The sequence below is a fragment of the Diadema antillarum genome, unplaced genomic scaffold (genome assembly GCF_040938485.1).
Source record: "Diadema antillarum isolate AM-2024a unplaced genomic scaffold, OU_Dant_1.0 scf00000163, whole genome shotgun sequence".
NCBI lineage: Eukaryota > Metazoa > Echinodermata > Echinoidea > Diadematoida > Diadematidae > Diadema > Diadema antillarum.
In genome coordinates, this window is record NW_027271052.1 from 2,072,267 (window position 1) to 2,098,305 (window position 26,039).

The window sequence follows — 26,039 nt, forward strand, 5'->3', positions numbered from 1 at the left end:
GTATGCGAGATCACATAACAGTGTCCATGTACAGCGGGCCATGGAAAAGTTTGATACCGTATATCATTCCCATAATCCGCACACACTCCGACTTGATCAAGGGCATGACTGAAAGAAGCTAGGCAGATTAATGGTAAGTTCCACTTTGAATGTTTTTTCGGTAAGTGATGATTACTCGGCAAATTTTGATTGTAAGAACGCCTGCTGTCCTGCATAACTTCAACTCTACGTGGTCCCACCTGCCGGAGTTGATGTCCTGTTAACCCCGGCGCGGGGCGCCGTTACCGACTTTGCCTTTGGTACGGGTTGGGGTCGCTGGCCTGGTGCGGTTAATTTAAATTTTATTGACTCCTTCCTTTATACAACTTCAACTTAATATGACCGTGTGTAAATTGATCATTGATAACAAAGAGAACAGTTGGATCAAAGTCTTCCATATCATGCAAAATCTTGAACACTTGAATCATACAGTATCTGAACGTTCACGTCGATACTCCATGAGCTGAGTGAGTCCAAGGATGGAATCCCCCAATACTTGAGTCCCTCAGAATTGATGCCCTTTGACATCCCCTTTAAATATGACATCCCCTTCAGACATCAATTTTGTTGCTCTTCTCTAAACCGATTCAAGCGTTTTTGTCTCACTCTTTGTAAGTTTGTTCCATATGCAAGAGCAATATTCCAAGAGCGGCCTATTGTATAAACAAGGGCCTGATACGGTAGGACAAACACTTCCTGAGTGAGATGAGTATCTGACTAATGTGTGAAAACCTAAAAACAAATTTTATTGTAACGTCCACATTTCTCTGATCTTTTACCTTCTGAATTCATCCTTAGGCAGCTAAGGAGTTTAGGTTTTTAAATCTCAAATCTGTTTTGATGAAATTAGTTTGTAAAAGCTGAAAGTGAAAAGAAACCTTGAAAATCCTCCACTTTGATGAAAATACTGTATAATCCATTGGGCGGAGGTCACGATTTTGAAAAATGTCCTACTAGACCTTTGAGCTTTGACATCATATACAACTTGCTGTAGGGGTACCCTTTGAACATGTTACAAAATGCATTTAGTACATGAGACATCATGTTTTGAAATGACTCCACTCACACCATACTGTAACTCGTCTTCATTTTTGACGTGAAAATCAAAAGATTATTTTGATGACACTTCAAGACCATTTTTACGCCAATATTTCTGTAGGAAATCTTCCAAAGTCGATATGGAATTTAAGTAAATAAATATTAAAATCTGAAGTTTTCTGAGCATGTTGCACTGTGCCGCTGTGTGTAGTACTGTACCTGTGCTGAGCTGTAATTTTCCGATGAAAGAAAATTTGTGTTTTTGTTTTCCTTAATTTTGTTCCTGAAATTTCTGGTTGTATAATACATAGTGTGTAGTAATATATTTGTTGATATACATCAATTGTGTAACAAGTCTATTAGTGAAGGAACATGATTAATCTGTAATTTGCTTTTTTTTTGTGTGTGTACAGGCCTAAGTTGCAAATTAGATTAACCTTTTTAACTTCTGTGTTGCATTTCATATGATAGGAATAAAGCGTGTTGGCAATTTTGAATTTGCTACGTCCAAGACTCAGCAGCCTGCAACCATGCTTGGTTCACAGAGTAGTCTGGGCAGAGTTCAGCATGAAAGGTGAGCACTTATCTGATTTCTTGCTGAAAGTTTATCATAAAGATCATATGTTTGTGCCATAGATAATAGATAACACTTTGTCAGATATCATCAGGTAGGATCACTTTGTCAGACACCATCAGGTAGGGTTGTATTTTTGTATTATCTCGATGAAATATCACTCTGTTTGACTCTTCATTTTTTTTGCTAGTTTTTGTGCAGTATGGTATTGGAATCTAATGAGAAGCACTTGAAAATGTTGTGGCAGGAGACCTCAGCCTGATATATCCATCTCAGTGATCAATAATTATATAATATTGGATGCACTTGAGTGGTATATCAGATATATTGCATTCATCAACATGAATATTGCACGAGTCGAAGACGAACGTGCAATATTCATGTTGATGAATGCAATATATCTGATATACCACGAAAGAAATCCATTATTATTATTATTATACATACAAACCACTTTCCACAACAACACCACATTCAATTTCCCCCCCCCCCAAAAAAAAAAAAAATGAAAAAGGGTTTCACTCACCATTATACTATTGTTTAAAAAATCTAACTTTTCAACTTGTATACGGACGTGTATCTATATGCACAGTACAGTACAGTACATGCATATCAGCGAGCGACTGCCGCAGACAGCATAGACAATTTACGTGTACTCCTATGGCATTTCTCAACCTCATTGCGCATTTCTCAACCTCATCGCGCAATGCCACTGCACTTTGCTTTCTTTGCAAGCGATACTGGGCATGCGTATAAAGAAACATTTGAGTGCGATAATGTCGGCGATATTGACAGCAGAGTACAAGAAAATTATTGGAAACAATATTGTACTCTTTTTCTCCATAGATACGGGTAATGTAAAATGCATAGGACAGGTATTATGCTAACAATATTGTATGTCATTAAGCAAACCCCTTGCAGGAATATTGATACATGGTTTTATTGTATTGAAAAAGTGGCTTGTATTGTATAATAATGAGCAGTAATTTACATCAAGTCATTTGTACACATGACGTACACTGTATGTGGCAAGGACATCAAGGAAGGTTACAAAATGAAAGAATTTGATAAAACGTTACACCAATTTTGTAAACCATGATAACTGTGTTAAAATTGACAAGCAGACGTACATGTACTGATACAGGGCTTTAAAATACCACCTACTGTGACTAAGTTTGACATAATATGTTTCTGACAAGTCTAATATCAAAATACGAATTGAGGCATATACATGTATGATATACAGTAATATATATTTTTATCTTTTTTATACCCCCACCCACACATAGTGTATACAATTGTAGGGGCGGGGGTTATATAGGAATCACTCTGTGGTCGGGTGGCCGGTCGGTCGGTCGGTCGGGCGGTCGGTCGGGCGGTCGGTCGGGCGGTCGGTCGCGCAGTCGGTCCGTTGCAAAATCTTGTGGATCGAACTCCTCTCTCATTTTTTTAGCAATTGACCCCAAATTTGGCATGTGACCACTATCAAAGGTAGATGTGCAAGACACCTTTTTTGTTAGTATCGTATGATACATTGCCATAGTAGCGGCATGTGTTATTATTTTCATAAAAACTTGTGGATTGAACTACTCTCTCATTTTTTTTGAGCAATTAACCCCAAATTTGGCAGTATGTGACCGCTATCAAAGGAAGATGTGCAAGGCACCTTTTTCGTTAGTATTGCATAATGCGTTGCCATGGCATCAGCAAATTTTTAACAAATCTTACAAAATGTGGTGGATCGAACTACTCTAACATTTCTTGAGCAATTTACCCCAAATTTAGCATGTGTGACCACTATCAAAGGAAGATGTGCAAGACACCTTTTTCATTAGTATTGCATAATACATTGCCATGGCAACAGCAAATATTTAACAAATCTTGTAATATGTTGTGGATCGAGCTAATCTCTCATTTTTTGAGCAATTGAACCCAAATTCGGCATGCATGACTGCTATCAAAGGTTCATGTAGATGTGCAAGACACCTTTTTCGTTAGTATCGCATAATACATTGCCATGGTAACGGCATATTTTTACAAAAACTTGTGAATCGAACTACTCTCTCATTTTTTTGAGCAATTGACACCAAACTGGGCATGTGTGACCAGAATCAAAGGAAGATGTGCAATACAACCTTTTTTCTTAGTATTGCATAATGCATTGCCATGGCAACAGCAAATTTTGAACAAATCTTGTAAAATGTTGTGGATTGAACTACTCTCTCAATTTTTGAGCAATTGACACCAAACTGGGCATGTGGGACCACTACCAAATAAAGATGTGCATGACACCTTTTTCGTTTGTATTGCATAATGCGTTGCCATGTGGCAACAGCAAATTTTTAAAGAAATCTTACAAAATGTTCCTCTTTGAGCACTTGGCTTGAAATTTGGTACATATGACCACTATAGTTCATAGATGTGCAAACTTAATCTTTCGTCATTGAAGAACAATGTGTTGCCATGGTAACAGCATTCTTTCACTATTGCGGAAGAAGAATACGTAAAAATATTTTGGATTCAGTTAAAGCCGTCAGTCTTTGAGCACTTAGCTTGAAATTTGGCACATGTGACCGTTATGGTACGAAGATGTGCAAACTTCATCTTTTGTCATTGTTGAGCAATGTGTTGCCATGGTAACAGTATATTATTTTGAATGAAAGTCATACAAAAATACTATTTATTCACTTAACTCCGTCAGTTTTTGAGCACTTGGCTTGAAATTTGGCACATGTGACCGTTATAGCATGAAGATGTACAAACTTCCTCTTTCGTCATTGTTGAACAATGTGTTGCCATGGTAACAGTATATTTTGAATGAAAATCATGCAAAAATTGTGGTTTAGCTAACTCTTTCAGTTTTTGAGCATTTGGCTTCAAATTTGGCACTTGTGATCTTGGTATAACCTAGATGTGCAAAATTTATCTTTCGTCATTGTTGAAAAATGTGTTGCCATGGTACTATTTTGTAACTGCATATTTTGAATGAAAATTATGCAATGATACATTGTATGAATTCAGCTAACTCCCTCAGCTTTTGAGCATTTGACTTGAAATTTGGCACATGTGACAGATGTGATATGCAGTTGTGCAAACTTCATTCTTTGTTATATGTCAAACATTGTGTTGCCATGGTAACAAATTTTTTTTTAAATGAAAAATCATAGAAATTGCCAATTTAATTATCTTACTCCATCAGGCTTTGAGCACTTGACTTGAGAGTGGCACATGTGACTATCAGTGAGCAAGACATGGTTTTGTTTTGTTTTTTCCAATATTAAAAAAGCATACAAAGTTAATGCTGGTTGAGCTAACTCCCTCAGTGTTAGATGGGGGTATTAATCACATTGAGTGATAGTTCTAGTTTTTAATGAAACCTCACATTAATGAAATGATTATATCCCACAATACATAAAGGTATACCTACTTCTATTTTAGATATTAATATGCAGTATAAGTAACAGCAGTAAAATTAGGTCATGAAATTTAAGTGTGAGAACAGTAGTCTGATTGAATTTGGTAGTAAAATAGACTGAGTTTAGCCACAAAGACTAGTAGCAATCTGGCAACCCCTGCCATGGCATTTAGCTGAAAATGAAATGCATGCATTCAAGCTGTGAATTATTCTTCTCTTTCCTGTTTGAGAAAAACATTAAGAAATACACACTGTATGATATACACACACATTTTTAACATACAATTTGTACTACATGTATTTCTATAAAGTGAGGGTAGCCCACCATCCATTGCTGGTGGCCCTGGGTCAGCGGGCCAATGCTAATGTCAATCCTTGTGTAGTGTACTTGTATTGTCATGTCTTTGTATTATAGGTATATTTATACAGCTATATCATACTCTCAGATTTCTAGGTATGCCTTTTTTTAATCCAAATATGGGTTGAAGGTACTGTATTACATACTGAGCTCACTCAATGTTTTTTTGAATATTTTTAAAGCACACAAAACTCATGCAGTTTGCCACCTTGATTTACACCTGTATGACATGATGTACTCAGTGCAGCTTGATAATCTAATGCTCTACAACGTCTTCAAAACTCTGCTGCAAGATTACTGACCTATAGTAGGAAAACTGCTCACATTACACCAGTGTTACGTTCTCTCCATTGGCTTCTTGTTGAAAAACAAATTATTTTCAAAATTGCTCTTTTTGTTTATCATGTGGTTCACTCAGCTGCACCCGAGTATCTCCAGAATTCTTTATATTGTTATAACCCTCCTCGCAGACTTCGATCATCTACTTCCTTTTCATTTCAGATACCAAAGTTAAGCATTCATGGGGAACTCGTTCTTTCTCCCACATTGGACCAAAAGTTTGGAAAGATATCCCTGTAACTGCTCGCCAGTCATCCTCTGTGGAATCATTTAATACATCTCGAAAAACATATCTGTTAAATATGTTGTAGGAAACAAAAAAGTGAAGATGTCATATAATTCCTTTTCTTTTCTTCTTTCTTTCTTTCTTTCTTTCTTTCTTTTCCTAGCCTTAAGACTAAAAGTGCCATGAGCATCTTTTTGATGGACTGTTGCGCTATAGAAGTGTATGTACACTATTATTATTATTATTTTTATTATTATTATTATTATCATTATCATTATTATTATTATTACACTGCACAACACATAGCTGGACTCAATTTTGATTTGCTTCCTGTCAGGTTGGCACCATACATCATTCTTCTCTTGGTCACAAAATGTCTTCAAGCCCTTGGTATCTTCATCTCCTATGATGTCCTCAAGTTGGTTCACCTTGTCATATTTGTATTTATCATCAAAGCTGGGTAAGAGCTGATGAAACACACTCTCACTCTGAGATGCAAACAATATCCTCCTTTTGTACAACTGTACACATACTTGTGTACATGTACGTATTATATATGTAATGCTGTTGTACAGTGTAATATAAGGGGCCAGTATTTTAACCATCTGATTTGCTTTTCCATCCTCCTTGTCTGTAACCTAGATGGTCCCAGACCACTTTATCTTAACCTGCTGTCTGCTTGTGTAGTAACCAGTTTAAAGGCTAATTCCCACTCTTTCCAATTACTGTTATAAATTTGTCTTTGCCCCTTTTCTTCTTTTTATTGCCCCCTGGTCAGACAACTTTCAATTTACAATCATTTACAAAATAAAAGTGTTAATGATACTACGCATTTACTTACTTTGCATCAGACACAGACATTCAAATTAACAGCATTCAAACTAGTCAGAACACTCTGTTTTGTGTTTTCTGTACATTGTGAAATATTTCCTGAATGAATCAGTAGTTGACTGTAAAGAGATATCTAAGGTTTCTGTGACAGAAGATCAAACACAAGTAATGTGCATTTAAACTCTCCCACTCTCTCATGCATGTCTGTGACTAACTTGTAGATCAGGAGCAGTACTCTGTGTACTACAAAGACCGCTTTCCAGTGGACGGAGACTGACCAAGCATCAGGTTTGTTCATTCACTCTTTCTTCATTTGAGTATACATACTGATCATATTCTGTCAAGTTCAGTTAGTGATTTTTGTCATGTAGGTTATGTATCTAGATACACATCTTTACATCAAAGGTTGCAACCAGGAAAGCTGATAAGAATATCTACATACATGTAATACCGTATGTAGTATTTTATTCTTCATCAAATTGCCAACATCATCTCCACAAGACCACTGAGCTTCCGCCTGACAGCAAGTGTTGGTTCTAATCCCTATACGTAGCATGCAGTGGGTACTGCATAATTATTCAAATTCATGAAATTCTTGCATAGAGATGTTTTCATGCAACTGATTGACAAATTGCCTGATGGTCTAGTGGAGATGACGCCTGTCCGGAGATCAGGGGTCATACAATTGTAGGTTCGAATCCTGCTCGAGTATGTATGTACGCTTATGATTTCTTTTATCATGACTACTACTAAAACACTGATCAATTCAGTACTTATTTACACGTATGTCGATGTAGGGCAATTTGTCAATCAGTTGCATGAAAACATCTCGACGGAAGAATTTCATGAATTTGAATGATCTGGGCTCTGTTTCATAAAGCTGTTCATTAAGTTCCGAACGACTTAAGAATGACTGGTGATCAGTTTTGATACCGGTGCTATACTTATCAGAATTTCCATAAGTCAGCATAAGAACTGATCACCAGCTGTTCTTAGTCATTTGTAACTTTACTAACAGCTTTATGAAACACCCCCCTGTTCCTACAATACCATGACACCCAGGTATACATACAATGTACCAATTTGCACGCATTCATGTGCGGCACTTTTTCCAGTCTCATCGACTATGGCTTATCTACTAGAAGGGGGTGAAGTTTATTTTAGGCCCTATAGATATTTACTGATCCTCTTGTACAACATGTTGGTATTCTTTAAGCTGATGATAAAACATTCACTACATGTACATTCTTTGGGTGCGTTTATAAGATTTTTCTGCTGGCCAGAAACAGTGTTTTGAAATACTGAAACACTGTTTATGGCCAAACAGTGATTCTAGCTCGAAAAAAATTCTTATAAACGCTCGCCGTGATTTGAAACAGTGTTTTGAAACACTGTTTGTAAACGCACAAAATAGTGCATTTACAAACAGTGTTTCTGTAGAATCAGTGTTTCAAAAATCTTATAAACGCAACCGCGATCGCAAACACTGTTTATGTGACGTCACAATGCCTTGCGCGCACCCTGTTTGACCTTTTGCCGAGGAAAAACTGCGCAGAGTGAGTTGCGCAATGGCACAGTCTGAGCAAGAGCCCCAACACGCTCGGAGAAAAAATCTTATAAACGCTCTCCTGACGAAAGTGTGATTTGAAACAGTGTTTCAAAACAGTGTTTCAAAACAGTGATTCTAGGCCCGCAAAATCTTATAAACGCACCCTTTGACAGTGAAGTTTATGTCTTATTATCTCCACAGTGGATCAGAGTTACAAGGCATGCCATATTTCAGACCTGTATTTCTGTCCTGTGGATATTTGGTCTCACTCTTTGTGGCCCACTAAGGTAAAAGCAATTGATTTCTGATGACTATAATTTGTATTGCTATTTTGTAGACATGTGATTCTGCAGGCTTGCTGATAAACCTTTACGTAGCTTTAACCACTAAAAGAGAATTGCCCATTTCGACAAGAATGATTTGATTGGTTTTTTTAATGCCTCCACTAACCACTAAAAATTATCGCCAGAGAGATATTATTTTCAGGTTGTCCGTCTGCCCAGCGGTCCCTCTGTCCTCTTGTCCTTCCGTTATTCTGTCAGTAATCAGCTTTGTGGACAGCGTAACAATAAAACCATTTAAGGTATCATAATGAAACTTGGCATAATCGTATATTGAATAGACAAAGTTGTGCCAGTCAACTATTGGGTGCACAGACTCAAGGTCAAAAGTCAAAGGTTAAAGGTCAAGGTAAAATGCTCAAAATGCCACTATTTCCCTCATATCTATGCAATGCCTGAAGGTACAATGTATTTTCTTGAAACCTAGTGTACTTGTATACATGCATGACTCGAGAAAAGATTCTGCCCGGATGTGTTACTATAGACCTAGTGGGAAAACATGCATAATGGCGGAGGCATACCAGTCACCATAGTGACATTTCTACGTTCAGTTTCTCCATGTCTTTAGTTTGCACATATCGAGGTACCAATTCAAATCAGTCCCTGGGACACGATAACAGCCTACCATGCCATTTGTATTCGCAAAGGTGTAAAGGTGTTGTAGCTGTCCAGTAGTGTGTTGTTGCCCTTTTCATTGGTAAAATGACAGAAGAGATCTCTTTCCCGATAAGTGATATAAATTTTGACCTACATATTGTAAAGATTGTGCAGTATGAATAAGGAAAAGTTATTCACCCATGCATGGTTGTACTGTAATCCTTTTGAATCCTCTATAATTCTCCTGTAAAGATTGTTGAGGTATCAAGATCTCTTTCTGTCTTTATTCCTTTTTAGAACCATCCTTCTGTTTGAACACAGTGATATTGTAGTGAGTGGTTTTGTTGCTGCTTTGTTCACAAGTCGAGGAGGTGGCCCAAGTAGGGTAAGCATACAATCTCTTCAACTTTGAACTTTGAATTTATTATGTAGTTTAAAAAACATAACATATACCGCACTGTACTTAACATAAAGAACACAGAAAATTTATCATCACATAAACGGTGAAGCGACTTTCATGCATAAACAAGCATGCAATACATGGCATGATAATGATGATAAATGAAACATGGAAATGACGAAGACCAGAGGTGTTGTCAGTGTATTTCCCAACAGAAGAGAAGTGAAATGATATTGTTTAATAGCTACACCATACATAAAAAACAATGGAAAACATAACAATATCAAATACGATGGAATGCATTATGGTAATGAGGATGTCTGTAAATCTTGCATTACATAATGATTAATCACATAAACCCATAGGGGAAAAATGTGTAAGTGGTCATCAGGGATTCCATGATATAAACTCTAATAATTTAACAGGTGTCTTTGAGGTTCTGTGTAAACTTAATAAAGGTGAGGGAATTTGTAAGTACATCTTTGTGAGACCATATGCATATAATCCCACAACTGAACATTAAATGATGTATCTACAGTATCTTGTGTTGACTACATGTACCACAGACAAGAGGAGGCTTCATGTTTCTTGTAGCCATCCTTTGCCTACTTCTCTTTGATGTGGATCTTCAGCAGACTCAAGAAGAGCACCGTATCCTTTATGTCCTTTTGATATCATTACCTGTCATATTATTTGTGATAAATGTGACCCATTACTATGTCAAAAGCAGCCACAAGCTGCTAGCACCACAACCAAGAAAAATCAGTTTTTATTTGAGGTAATGATAAGAAATAGAACATTTTGATTTTTGGCTGCTTGGAAATTATAGGGTTTTATCTATGAGTACCACTAGCTCAAATTTCAAGGTGTCAAGCGGACCAGAAAAGTGTGGAATATTTGATTATTTGTAGGCATTTTTTTTTTCCGGCTTGGGTCGATTTTTGCTGCACAGCTTGAGCAAGAGCCTTGCGCTGCAATTTCATAAGCTCCGCCCCCTAGCAACTGCTCGAAGCTGATTAGCTGGTGATGACGTAAATTACTGAAGTCATTACTTGCTCATGTGCAAGGTACAAAGCACGATCGATCATAAATGCGGAGCATTATGGTTTCTATTGTCCTTTTCAAATAACGCAGCCTCTGGTGTACCCCTTGTTGTACTGGTGCACTGGAGACCAAGTCACAGACTCGCAAGCAAAATAACATGTGCTTTAAGCTGCTCGAGAATTCCCCCTTTTCTAATGCTAATTATTAAAAGACAGAAATTCTGCTTTAATCTTTCTGAAACTTTATGTGTATGAAGTCACATGTATTTTGACACCTAGTATAAATTTTCATTAGTAATGGTTCAACGAAACTTTTCGTTACTATTAGTTTACATACATATTGTATGTAATACTGCACAAAATTTTCCGTCCGGTATGGCGGACAATCTCGGAACAAAAAAAAAGATGAGAGCCAACTTCAAAAGCAGTTTCTCTGTATTTTGTTGTCATTCGATTTGAAATGTCTCTGGATTTAAAGCGTGTCTTTCAATGAATTATACTTCAAACTAAAGCGTAGAGATTGGACTAACACTATTTTTTTTAAACAGAAAATCTGAAGAATCCGACTTGTAGCTGCTTTTGACATGATGGCTCACAAATGCTCTCAAAATACCAACAACGTCAGCGAAATTTAATACGAAACCAGATCCTGACTGCCTTTGAGTATTAAGGAATTTTATCTGAGCAAAGATTTGCAGACCTTGTATGCGAAGGTTGACAAAAGCTATTTTTGCAGTGAATTGAAAGAGAGAGCTATAGGAAATTGAAGAAATAGCTACATATTGTATGAACATGCATGGTGTGTCAAGTACAGTGTACAATGTATGATAAAAGACACTGATAGGTCAGAAGTGGCGCTTTTCAGAAAAAAAAAAATCAGGATGTTTGTGGTACTGCTGGAAAGAAGACTTGATATGACAAATGTCCATCCTTAATATTAACCTGTGTAGCTGAGGGTCCACATAGAAGTGCCATCACACACATCTTCTACAGAGCAATATCATGGCTTGGTGTCTCGGACCATAAGGTAAGTTAGTATACAAATGATGCACAGGACAGAGTGGATAGGTGAGAATTGGATGTGCGAGTTTAACTTTGGAACTGTTTAAACCCATGAACGTAGCGAGTGGGTTTTAGACTGTTCCAAAGTTAAATGAGAGCATCCAATTCTCACTGATCCATGAAATAGGCCTGTGCATCATCCTGTAAATTCATGAAATATGTACAACCATTTTACCCGTGTGTCTGGTACACCTTCAACACTATACAACGCTTGAGCCATGCGTTCGGATTTTACCGGACGCATGGCTCAGTGTGGATCAGTAAAAATCAATGCATGACAATTGACCAGTCGGATTGCAGAGATTCTAAAGCCTATTTTGTAAAATATCTTATAGAATGGGTAGCGAGAATCCTGCGATCTGATTGGTCGAGAGCAAGAGTACGCGTACTTGTAACAAAAGTTCGCGCACTAAAGCAAGCGTTCGCGCACTCAGCTTGGCCATGCATCCAGTAAAATTGATGCATGGCTGGCCATGCATCCAGTAAAAACGGTAAGTACGGGTATGCATGCCCGTTTATGGCAAGCCAAAAGGAAATGCATCCAGTAATTTCGTCATCGGGTAACACAATAGAAAAATGGGTTTTTGACAAGAAAATTACCCATTCTATAAATCAGATGACGCACATGTCTTTTCGTGCGTCAGTCGGAATATAGTGTGCATGCGGTAACTATGGAATTTAGCCTAAACCCACTCGGCTTCGCCTCATGGGTTAAGCATTCCATAGTTACCTTATGCACACAATTCCGACTGACGCACTCAGACCTGTGCGTCATTTGTATACTAACTCTCATGTAGTCATGTTCTCATGTACACATTGATGTAATGCCGTTTTACATTGTCACAATTCCTCCCTGGGGCTAATGACAGACTCAAAGTTTGGAATTAGATGTACAGTTTTGTATTGTGACAAGACATTTAAATGTACAGTGTGTAACATATCCTAGATAACTTCTTCTGATAGTTGTAGAAATGTTGAAATGTCTGTAAAATGTACAGCTTTCTCTTAATGCCAAGAATGGGCTAAGCATTATCATGAACTGTATTAATTTTTAGGCATTGCGTGTCTTTCAAGCTCTTTTGTCGATTAGTACAATGAAAATTGTGCTTTCTGTCGCTGTTGTGTGTATTATGTGTTCAATGTCATTGTGTATATTTTGCGTTTCGTCTTGTATACTGAATGATTACTGTCTTGTATACTAAATGATTACTGTACTATTTGTGACCCGCTGCAACAAAATGATCCTAAAGTCGGGCGAGGTCGATTATTTGAAAATTGCATGACACAATTCCCTAATCTTTCTGCTTTAAACTGATATATAACATGTCTTATAAAAATAATCGGTTGCGGAGATATCGATGTTTAAAAGAGCGCATGTCAAGACGTCTGGGAAATCACTGTTTTGAGAAAAGCGCCCTAAAAGTTCTCCTTGCGACGCAATCACAATCAAGAGACACTCAAGTCAGTATTCACCTCCGGACAATAGAAGTTAAGGCCTAGCAACCCCCGAAATGCTCATTCAAACACAGCGTCGGCGGTCTCCTCACCGACCAATCAGTGACCAGGATGTCAGGAGAAGCGGCTAGGCATAGCGCAACCCACCTGCACGCACCAGTCAACTGGGTAGTGTGCGAGCTTCACGCTTTGGTTAGCGGCAAGCAGCAAACTGACCAATGAGATCACTCTGGTCGTTGTTAGGGGTGGAGCCTATGTGTGGCGCTCAATCCAAATGTTCGAACCAGTTTCTGCTTCGTTGAAACGCCAAAAAAACATGGCCCAGAAAAATGCTATTTTTTGGTCTTTCCTTTCATCATTTTGCTTCAAAATTTCGACAGATGATAGAAGACACTTATGCACTCTGCACATATACCCCCCCCCCCCCAAAAAAAAAAAGAAAAGAAAAGAAAAGAAAAAAAGATTGTACATTTTTACATGACAACAAAACACTTTGAACTTTAAAATTTAACTTGTAGTGCAGATATGTTCTTTTTGTTATTTAAGGGGTGATTTGCTTTTTTTTAAAGAGAGGAAGTGATAATAAGACAGTTGTATAAAAGCTGATTTCTGTAATTGCATTTATTCTATTTTTTTTTCGTTTATTATTTTTTTTAAAAAGATTTCAGTCAAGACATGATCCTTTCTTTTTTCTTTGCAAACAAGTCTTTGCATCTCTGTGAGTTAGCTCTTAGCAGATTTTTTGAGGAATTTTCTGCATGTTATGTTTTGTTTTCATCTGTCTTTTTTTTTTTCCAGGGTGGAGTCATTCTGTTGGTTGCCTTATTGTTTGTCAAAGTAGCATTCAAGAACACGTCAAGGAAGCTGTCAGTAGATGTTGGAGGTACCAAGCGTCTTCATGCCTTGTCTACTATTGTCTCTGCTGTTGTGTTGCTGCCTTGGACCCTCATTCACCTCTTTGTTCATCAAGTAGGATTCCATTTTCTGTTGCATTTTGTTCTCTCTATGTTTTTCACGTATGAAATAAACTTTATGCAATACCTACATGTACATAACGGGAAAAAAACAAACAAACCAGGAATTGTTGTGAAAGGCCTCATATTTTTATAAATATCAAAAGGTTTTTAATAGTTTGCTGTTATGTCTGTCAAAACAATGGCAGTGCTTTGTTGTGTAAATGGAAGTGAAACTGGCAATTGGGTTTGACACAAATAATTGAGTCATTCTTTGAATTAAGAATATCAGTTTACATTACTTGTAGATACAGGAAGTACATTGTACATATGTATGTCTCTTCACTTACCTGTATAGATTCAAATCCAATTATCCAATCACAGTGCAGTGTGATGAAATTGGAACATGATCTATTTCATACTAGGTTTCCATTGAAGAAATGAATGCTTGTACATGGCAACCATAGGATTAACAGAGTTGTGTTTCCTCTGAAGGACTGACATTGAGGATAAGGTGCCTTGCCTAAGGGAACAACTTCTAGTGAGTGAACAAAGCAGTCATGATGATGGGATAGGATCAGCCTAATGCTGCTAAACAAGAGTTCATGGTCCCCCAACTTCTTACCTATGATTCTATCCTTTAGTAATGTGTGTTGACATGACACAGTTATAGGAATTTTGACCTTGCCAAAATGTTTTGTTACAGAATGGACCCGAGTCCTGGAGCTCCCTTCTTCTGCCCTTTACAGCCCTCATTCTGGTTCTCTGTATCCTCGACTACTACGTGGAGTCTATTTGTGTCAACCATCTAGAGACATTCCGTACAGCACGCTTCAGTGGTTATGCCCTCTTTGTCAGTGGACTTGTCCTCAGCTACTACTGGGCTTCGTCTTACAGTTCAGGAGGTTCCATTGTAGGGAGGGTGGTGCAAGACAAGATGGTGGAACATGCCTTGTCAGGAGGCGTGGTCTTCAGTGCACTGCTCTTTATTTTAGGTACATTTTTTTTTCACTTTTTCTTTGTGGCAGATGTTCTGAACAAGCCTTAAACCCTAACAACACCAGGGGAATGGGTAGCATTCCTTTATTTTTTGATGATTGCATCCTTACCACTGGGAATTTCAGGTTCTCACTTCATTACTTTTTAAAAAACCCATTGAGGACAGTTTGATTCTGCTACAACACGAGTATAATCAGGACTCGTCCTCAACGGATTAAATGAACTGCACAGGTCTTTTGCTTGAGACACTGTGGACAACTCAGGCACATTTATTTTTATGTCAGAAGTCAGGATTTCTGTTTTTATGCCTCCGCCACGAAGTGGTGCTGGAGGCATTATGTTTTCAGGTTGTCCATCCTTCCATCCGTCTGTAATGAAGTTTGTGGACAGCGTAACTAAAAAACCTTTTGAGGTATCCTCTTGATACTTGGCATGTATGTGTATTAGGCGGTGAAGTTGTGCCTATTGACTTTTGGGTGCACATGATCAAGGTCAAGGTCAAAAGGTCAAGGTCAAATGCTCAAAATTTCACTATTTCCCCCATATCTATGCAATGCCTGAAGAGATTTTCTTGAAACTTTTAATAGTGTATGCATGTATTATCCAATCAAAATTCTCTGGTGAAAGTTTGGGGTCATGAGGTCAAGGGTCAAAAGGTCAAGTAAAAATTGTAAAATTTCACTTTTATCTCCATATCTTGGAAATGGTTCAAGGTATCGTCATGGAACATAGTATATATGCATGTACTGACTGGCAGTGATTATCTAGGGAATTTTGGGTTCATGGGGTCAAAGGTCAAGGTTAAAGGTCAAGGGTAACACTTCAATATTTTACCATATCCCTCATATTTATGCAATGCCTGCAGGATTATTTTCTTTTTAAACTTGGTGCATGCATGTTTAACCCAATAGAGATTCTCTGGGAAGTGTGTGTGTTTTTTTTTTGGCCAAAACAGTCAGTGGTCAAAAGGTCAAAGATCAAGTGAAAGTGCTGAACTTTACTTCTTCCTCCATATCTTGGAAGTGGCTCAAGTTATCTTGAAACTTAGTACATATGCATGTTCTCCCTGACAATGATTCTCTTATGAATTTTAGGGTCAAATGTCAAGGGTAAAAGGCCAGACGAAAATGGTAACAATTTACTATTCAATACAGAAATTGCACGTTTTCTCCGTACCTTGAAAATTACTCAATGCATAAACTTGGGAAGGGGTCAAAGTAAAGTAAAAGTCCTAAAATCCCCAAATACATGCTCTTTCACTCATCCAATTAAACCTAGATCAAGGAAGGTGAACATTCAACACATTTCTTACGAATGTGTCATTTCAATATTTTGCCAATTTTGTGAAAATGTAATCACACATTGTCCACATGTACTACATACCTATTAGGAGAATCATGCATTATGGCAGAGGCATACCAGTCGCCATAGCGACATGTCTAGTTTTGTTTTGTTTTGTTGTTTTTTTAGAATGGGACACAAAATAAATACCGCGGACATTGCTAGAAGCTGAAATAACAAAGAAAAAAAATGCAAAGAGAAATAAAAGAAGAAACGGAAGAAGAATTAGGTGAAGATAAATTTACTATCATATCTGTTGTTGCATTAGTAACAAATTCAAGTTATGAGAATAGGTGCAAAAGGATTCTGAGACCAGAGGCAAAGCAATTATACACTACAAGTAAATCTGTCATGCATAATGTGAGGAAAAAATAGATAACAGATCAATGCATTATGAAGAGCAATATGTTGTTATGATATTCCTTAAGTCTTACGTAGCACAAATTTAAATGATTTCCATCTTTGAAGAGGAGTCATATTTTATCACGTTCCCTACATTACATTATTCTTATTCTTTCCCTTCGTACCATTCTTTACTATCATTGTTATCTTTATTGGTAGTAATAGAAGTATAAGTAGTAGCATAATCATGATATCAGTATCATTACTATTCCTTGCATTGACTATTGCTCTCTCCTGATTTTTGCCCCTGCTGCTTTCTTTCAATACTGCTATGGTTTTCTTTTTCTGATTATTTGACAGCCACTAGGATTCTTGGCTATCCCATCCCCAAGGCATCTTCCAAAGGCAGCCTGGTTGGCTACACAGCTGGTGGTCTTCCTCTCTATACGTTCACTGGAGACTCTCTTCAAAGGACATCTCAATCTCTCATCTCATTGGCCAAGAATTTCTTACGTCAGATTTTGGAATCTTATGACTCCAGACAAATCTTCTACTACCTTTGCATCAACCTTGTGAGTCTGTGCTAAGCATTTGTTTGCCTTTCAATCTTTTTTTTTTTTTTTTTTGAATCATAATTATGTTATGTCAGCTATTAGTATGTGCATTTGGTTTTAGACTTTCTCACCCAATTTATGTATGTTGTAAGTTCGTGTTTAAGATGTCATTAAATGATGATGATTAACATGTGGCTATCATTTTCACAGGTGTTTACCTTTGTGGAGCTGTTGTATGGAGTATGGACCAACAGTCTTGGGCTAATCTCTGATGGTTTTCACATGTTATTTGACTGCACAGCCTTGGTTTTAGGGCTGTGTGCTGCGGTCATGTCTCACTGGAAAGCCACCAGGATTTACTCTTTTGGGTGAGAGTATTTCAGATGCTTGAACTAGCCATGATCTTTATTCTTTAATTCCCTGCCAAATCAACAACATAAGAGAAGAGATTTTGGTGGAGTTTGATAAATCCTTAATCTGTTGAGGACGAGTCCTGAGTATACTCAGGCAAACGTGTATGGGAAACGCGTATTGTAGCAAAATCAAACTGTCCTTAACGGGTTAATACATAATCAGTAAAAACAAAGTGCTCAACATTGTGATGGGATTATGTGCCAAATGAATAAATGATAGATTTCATGTTATACTTCCTTGAGAGGGGCTTGCATTTGAATGAGAGCATTATACAAAAGCAAGACTACAGTTACTACAATACTTCTGTCAATATCCTGACATGAGGGTTGATTTTTCTTTATCTCCACCCATAAGGGTGCCAAAGGCATTATGTTTTTAAATTGTCTGTCTGTATATTTGTCCTGCCAAGTGTAATTTCAAGATTTATGAAAAGAAATATGTTCAATGGATTTTCGTATTCCCTGGCCCCCCAAAATTCTTCAAGGTCAAACATAAAAAGACTATTAACTGAACTTTGACTAAAATGCCAATTTTCAGCATTAACTTCAGCTAGCAATGTTCAGTTGTGATAGGGGAATGATATCAACTTGATTGATATGAAATTGTAAACATTCACTACACTCTTTCCCACCCCCCCCCCCCAAAAAAAAAAATAAAGCATTCTGAGCTATATCTTTAGTGAGGAATGTTCATTGGTAATGACAGTTCAAATGGAAGGGTAGAAATTACTTGCATCATAATACTTGTGTACAGGTAAAAGGTCAGGGTGAAAGATCACAATACTTGCATGAAAATACCATTTTCATGTATAATGTTTGCTGGATTTGTCCAACCATGATTTTAGCTAGAAATGTCCAATGGTAATATCACGGGAGAAGGATGATAGATATGATATGAGGATATAGGAATTTCAAAAGGATGTTATGACACCAAAATGAGAATTTAAGAATCTGATTGAGACAAAGCTGAAGATTTAAGAATGTAGTAGGGAAGGGATTAACACAAAGACAAACATGATTAATTGATCTGATAGGGAAGGATTTTACAGTAAGTCTAAAATGATTTTAGAATCTGATGGAGAATGATTTGATGCCAAGTTAAAAATGGTATAAGATTCTGACAGTGAAAGGTGTATTCAGAGATAAAAGGATTCGTGCAAAGTTAAAAAGAATTCTGATATTGAAGGATTTAACACAAATTTGAAAACAATTTGAGAATGAGATAAGGAAGGGTTTTACACAAAGATGAGAATGATTTGCTCCCATGTTTTTAAAATGCAGGTTTGGTAGAGCGGAGGTTCTATCAGGCTTTGTGAATGGACTCTTCCTCGTCGTGATCGGCTGCTTTGTTTTTACAGCAGCGATAGGTCGGCTGTTGGATCCCCCTGATATTAACACAGATAAACTCATGGTGAGCATTGAAAACTGCAACTTAAAACTATACTACCAGTCAATCAAACAGTCTTGTGTGGTTCCATGTCCATTCTAAAATTTGAAGTGATTTCTTATGATGTTTTGATTTCTATGTCCTCACGACACACACATTGTACTCTGTACATCAAAATACACATAGATTTAAATATAATGCACATAGAAACACAATGTGAAACAAATGAAGTGATGAATTAATATACAACGTACATAAGTGTTACATCATGAGTGAGGCTTGATTTGCTTACAACTCTTTTGACAGTGTCACAAATCATACGAAGCTGATGTACTACATAGTCTTTATGTGTTGGTGAGTTGGTTTACAGAGTAGGTATGTAGAGGAAGAAGGAAAGAGGAAAAATGTGTCCTGTTTATGTCAAATGAAATGTAGGATAAAGGAGAGGAATTTGCATAATGTGTTGATGGATGTACATTTTTCCTCAGGCTCACATGTGATTGTACACATTTGTATCTGAGCAAAAACATGTAACTGCCTAATTGTATAATGTTTACGGTATACTGTGTATTGTATAAGATAACTTCATTTTTATGTATTAAAGCATTTTGCAAAGGGGAATTATAAGTCTTCAGGCTTTTCACCCATCTCCATGCTTTGATGGCAATAAACCCAATCTATTTTTGAGTATTATGTTATCTTTTATCTTCTAGACGGTGTCTGTGGCAGGGCTCATTGTCAATCTTATTGGTATCATGGCCTTTAGCCACGCCCACACTCACAGTCATGGGGGTGGAACAGGCTCCAGCCATGGCCACTCCCATAGCTCCTCCTCAAGTCACCATGGCCACTCTCATAGCTCCTCCTCCTCAAGTCACCATGGCCACTCTCATAGCTCCTCCTCCTCAAGTCACCATGGCCACTCCCACAGTGGGAACCAATCAAGTCATGGTCACTCCCATCATCATCATGGTGTGTCTGCTTCACAAGACTCTCATCATCATGGACAAGAGGAGAAGAAATACTCCAGCCCATGCCAGGCCAAGAACACTAACATGCAAGGTACATTACCTTCATTGCACTCTTTGGCAAAGCAGTATTGATACAACCAGTTCTATAAATCCAGAAAGTCTTGTTGGCATGACACTGTTGTGAATTCTATAAGGAGTCGAGATTCTTGGTAGGAAAGTGCCCCCCAAAAGGCTTTTCTACATGATGCATTGAATGCGAGTGGCAATTCACTAAAGTTTCCTGCCATGAACAAGGCTGTCAGTTTTACAGTACTTCATGTTCAGCTTTATGTACAGGTCGTTTCATGTGGAGTCTGGAAATAATACCTAAATCAGAAAAAAAAATGATGTTTGCGCAGGCCTGCTAGAGTAGAATTGCCTATCATCAAATATGTTAACTGTGTGTTCACATGTTAGTAACTGTCAATTTGCATTGAGATTTACTGGCTGCATATAAAGCTATACTCAATACGTTTTGTGGATTCCGAATATGTGACCCTGCACCTCAAAACAAACAAAAAGTTGCCAGACATTAATTTTTAGTTAAGACCATATTCTGAAAGAGCAGACTTTAAGCTTTAAAATGATGTATAACTCAAATCAAATGGACTCTCCTAGCCTATCTAAATATTGGAAAGAAAGCGCAAACTCAGGAAAAGTGTGAACTGAGAAAAGAGGCTCTGAAGTACAGTGTCTATTCAAGCGCTTAATCTTTACCAAACCTTGCTGGCTGTGCGATGAATGGGACAAAAAACAGGAAGTAAACCACCAGAGTAACAACAATGAAGGGATTATTAGATTAAATTGAAATTAAGCATGCCTCATTAACACATTCTGTCCATAATTAATGTCAACTTTCAAATTAGTAGCCCTATCCTTTCAAAAGTAATTAGAGTTGAAAGTGAAGAGTGTGGACAAGGTTTTTTAGAAATGAAAAAGGGATTCTAAAGACACACCTAATCACACTATTCTACCAAAAATGTTCGAAATAAACTGTTAAAAAACACACCTTCCTGCCCGTTTTATGATACCAAATTTTAGCATAATGTAAAAGAAGACCCGCTCTTTCAGAAAATATGAAAAAGTCAAGTTCGGCTAGGTTGACCCATTTCACTTATTTTCAGTCCTCACGCAAAATCAGTGTGTGCGACTTTATGTTCGTTTTGAGGTGCATGGTCACATATATTCAAGTTGAGCCAACCTTCACAATACATAGTATTCCTAGTCCCATTAAACACAGTCAGTGTATTTGCTGCCGTAGATTCAGCATACACAACTTTTTCCACTGATGAATGTTATAGATAGGCCTACAGCATGGTTTATGATGTGATGCCTCATCTGTAGTAATCATCAAAACATGTCATGTTATTCACGTAAGCCATTTTGATCTTCATACCAAATGTACTTCTTACTTCAACCATATTTTCTGACACATCGGTATTCCTTTAGAGAGTGTACTGTAAACACAAAGCATTCACAGCATAATTTGGATCTGACAGCCTTTTGTGCGGCATAAAAATTGTCTGTTCATTCACTTCAGCACTGTACATGTATGCGATCAAGATCAGGTGTGTTGTTAAATTTGCAGAAATGAAACCATCATGAAAATGAGAAAAGCACTTTATAGAGAGCACAGACCATCGCCAAGTGCAATGTAACTGCTCATTTTCCCCCATACTCCCAAGCTGAAAATCACTTTACCTGTATATCCAATGATAAAGAAGCCGTTTTAGTGTCACCCTCATCAGCTTCCTGCATGCTGACCCCTAGTGTGTGTTCAGTGCACATACAGTACGTACATGTACTTGTATATTGTGTAAAAGGCAAAATATGCCCACCATCAACTCTCCTCGTTTGTTGGCCCATTTGCCAAATAAAATCCTTTAAAAAACACAAAACAAAACTTGAAATATATATTGTGGATCCAAACAGAGATCTAGATCACTACCAAAATTTAGTCATCCATTTCTTGTACCCTTATCAACTTTTTTCTGTAAGTTTGCTCCATCTGCTCCATGTCTTTGTACAACTCTGAGTTATTTTGCATACAGACAGACAGACAGACAGACAGACAAACCTTCTTGGTGGAGGTAATAACAGTTTTTGCAGTATAGAATACAGTCAAATGATTTAACACTGCAGAGGCATCTCTTTTTACAGTTCTTTGTTTTGATTTTTTTTCTCTTTTTTACTTTCATTTCTAAGGTGTGTTCCTGCATGTTCTAGCAGACACTATGGGCAGTGTAGGTGTCATCATATCTGCCTTCCTGGTAGAAAACTTTGGCCTCCTCGTAGCTGATCCTATCTGCTCCATCTTCATCTCTATCATGATCCTCATCAGTGTGGGTCCGTTGCTAAGGGATACAGCAGCCATCTTGCTCCAGAGAATACCACCAGAGCTTGAATCAGGATTGAATGAGTGTTTATTTAAGGTATACATGAAGGAAAATTTTACATATATTCACTTTTCTCGTGTAATAAAAAACAATTGACTTGCCTCTTTCAGAACAATATCACCCTTAACATACATCAGTGACAAGTCAAGGAAAGGTGCACTTTTATTTTTTCAAAAAATTAAATTGTGTGAAATGTTCTTTATATTTTCCTCATATTGTTTTAAGAATGTGACATTATACGCCATAGTAGTCTTCTCAACCAGCAGTGACTGAGCAGATACTTTCAAAATTCATGACTTTTGAACGGATTGTCAGATTTTCCCAAAACTTTGCTGATGTGTTCTACTATTAAATATTGCTGCATTCACTCAATCCACATGTACAGTATATGAAGGTGGATTTGTCCTTGAAGCCACCATGTTCACATAGGTAGTGACATGTGAGTTGAACTTTAATAGCCTGGTGGTAAAGTGTCAAGACTAATTTTGCCATAATTGATGAACACTAAATCCTCACATTTTGTGAATGAGATATGGTGCACTTTCATTACCTCAACAACCACTGAGGTCGAAGTTTTCAGTTGTGCAATTTTGGCTGAAGATGGAATAAATTCATGTCTTTCATGTAAAAAAAAAAGGAATATGCATAAACAGGTGTCTCTCTCAGTTAATATCGAGGAGGGTTGATCAAAATGTTTAGCCATCTTTTATGAAGATGTCATACCTCTTTTATGAAGATGTCATAATGTCTGGTGCTAATCATTTCCTTATCATGTACTAATGCCTGTAGGTGCGGTCAATACAGGGTGTGCTGTCCTACAGAAATCCACATTTTTGGCGTCATACTGGAGATCTTATCACAGGGACACTACACATACAAGTTGAGCAAGGAGCCAATGAACAAAAGATCATTCAGCAGGTTTGTCTGTCTACAGTCTACCTTTCAATGTAACAAAGGAATATTATGTAATAGATATATGTACATGATACACGTATGTTCGTTCTGTGGAGAAGTCTTGAGATTGGCCAGTACTATCCTGCAGACATGCAACAAAAGATACAAGTATCATTTTTTCCCCTTTTTGTGGTGTTTTACAATGTATGCCGTACATTGCATCAGCACTCCATACACACTTAAAAAATAGAAAGTTACATTTGGGAGCATGTTGGCCTCTGCTTAACCCTAAAAGGGCCGGGGGGGGGGGGGGGGGGGGGGGGAGGGTGGGAATCTGCCCTCCCCTTGACATTATGCGCTATAATTCTGTAACGCAGGAAGGCCTTGTTGCAAAGCTTCTTGACTTTCTCTGTTCAAGTCAACATATGAGACCAATTTGCAACATCTGCGTGTACTTTTTGTCGAGCCCACCGGAGGTGTGGTGAGACTAAGGGATCGCCTGCGGCGTCTATCCATCCGTCGTCTGTCCGTCCGTCGTCTGTCCGTCGTCCGTCCGTCCGTCGTCCGTCCGTCGTCCGTCCGTCGTCCGTCCGTCCGTCGTCCGTCTGTCCGTCCATCGTCCATCCGTCCGTCCGTCCGTCCGTCCGTCTGTCGTTTGTCCGTAACGCTACAAAAACTTGAATAACTCTCTACTGAGGATTTCAATTTTAAGTATGTTAAGTTTTTAGGGCGCGTTTTGTTTATGGCTCGTAACTTTTGATGAATCTGTCTGTTTGTGACCAAACTTAGATGGTAGATGTCCCTTGGGAAGTTGAAGGTTACCACCAAGGTCAAAGGTCACAGACAGGGGTCAACAAACTTTTAGGGCCCAATGTTAAGTTTTTATGGCGCGTTTTGATTATGGCTCATAACTTTTGATCCCTTTGTCCGTTTGTGACCAAACTTAAATGGTAGATGTCCCTTGGGAAGGTGAAGGTCATCACAAGGTCAAAGGTCACAGAAAGGGGTCATCAAACTTTTAGGGCGCAATGTTAAGTTTTTATGGCGCGTTTCGATTGTGGCTCATAACTTTTGATCCCTTTGTCCGTTTGTGACCAAACTTGGATGGTAAATGTCCCTTGGGGAGTTGAAGGTCACCACAAGGTCAAAGGTCATAGGCGGGTCAATGAACTTCTGGGAGTTAGAAAAATATGAATTTCTTGTACGCGAATGGGGGAGACACAATTTGGCACTTGCCTTGTTTGAAGCCACGTCCCATTTTTGTAACATCATGTCACCCCTCAGTAACGGGCACAATTTTGTGATTTTGTGTACATTTCCTGTGGAAAACGGTGCTCTGTTTTGAAAGTCATAAAAACGTGATTATTTCTACGATTAATCACTTTGATTGATTGATTTTATGCTAATTATGGTAGAAAAGTGGTTAGTGACAATTTCTGATTAAAAACAGAATTAAACAAAAGTCCAAATACAAGGAAATACATAAGAAATTCTGAAAACCGTTAAATACATAAGAATTGTAATGACGTTTGGAAGTTTTATGATGTACAATTTTTTAATATGCTAAAACAGATTTACAAACCAAAATGTAGATTCTCAATGCTCTTAATTAGGCGAAAATATGATCTTAAGCTTAATTCACATAATTAATTAATTAATTAGAATTAGAAATTGATTATTTCAAAAAAATCTGTCAACACAGTCGTGTAGACTATGATGTGGGTGTCACGCATGCCAAATTTTGTCGCGATCGCACCACCGATGGCCGAGATCGGATTCCTCCCCCCCCCCCCCCCCTCCAGTTTTAGCATAGCCAAAATAGCCCAGCCAGATTAGGGTGAAGCTGACATTGTTTCAGCCATAAAATTTTGTAAATTGACCCAATAAATATTTTTAAAAGTTTCTTATGTTACTCTGAAAAAGTATTTGAGAAGTTACTGTGCAAAATGCACTTAGAATCAGTATCAATCGGTATATATTAAGTGTTATTTATTATGATGTATTGCAATTGCCAGTAAATAAATTGCCTGTATTGACATTTGGACTAATACAAAAGCAATACATTGTATGCAGATACACTATAAACGTTCATGAGATCATGTCAAATACATTATGTGGTTTGTGTGTGTGTGTGTGACACACACACACATTGACCTGATATAGACCTGAAGGATGTAAATCAATTTGGGAAAAAATGTGAGGGATCACTTAAGTGATAATGTCAAGTTCTTATCTTCCATTGATGATATTCTCTCTCTCTCTCTCTTTTTTTTTTTTTTCTGGCAGGTTACAGCCGTGTACAAGGAGCAAGGTGTAGCTAACCTGACTGTCCAGGTGGAGAAGGAGGCATTCTTTCAGCACATGTCTGGTCTCAGTGCCTCCTTTGACCAAGTTCTCAAGATGAACTCAGAGATACAAGCTATTGGCCACCAGGACAATCAGCTGTATGACATCAAGGCTGTTTGATTGCTGACAGAACTTCA

General features: G+C 37.8%; 1 protein-coding gene across 1 annotated transcript; it reads left to right on the top strand.

Annotated features, from left to right (window-relative positions):
• On the top strand, nt 1-26,039 carry LOC139722312 (proton-coupled zinc antiporter SLC30A5-like). The gene is made up of 17 exons (XM_071633621.1): nt 1-133; nt 1,549-1,651; nt 6,327-6,449; nt 7,042-7,108; nt 8,571-8,656; nt 9,605-9,692; nt 10,274-10,358; nt 11,701-11,777; nt 14,066-14,236; nt 14,927-15,215; nt 17,263-17,474; nt 17,667-17,824; nt 19,151-19,280; nt 19,970-20,318; nt 22,472-22,698; nt 23,452-23,580; nt 25,843-26,039. Exons 2-17 carry the CDS (start codon nt 1,608-1,610, stop codon nt 26,020-26,022), a joined length of 2,415 nt encoding a protein of 804 aa, XP_071489722.1. The 5' UTR covers nt 1-133; nt 1,549-1,607; the 3' UTR covers nt 26,023-26,039.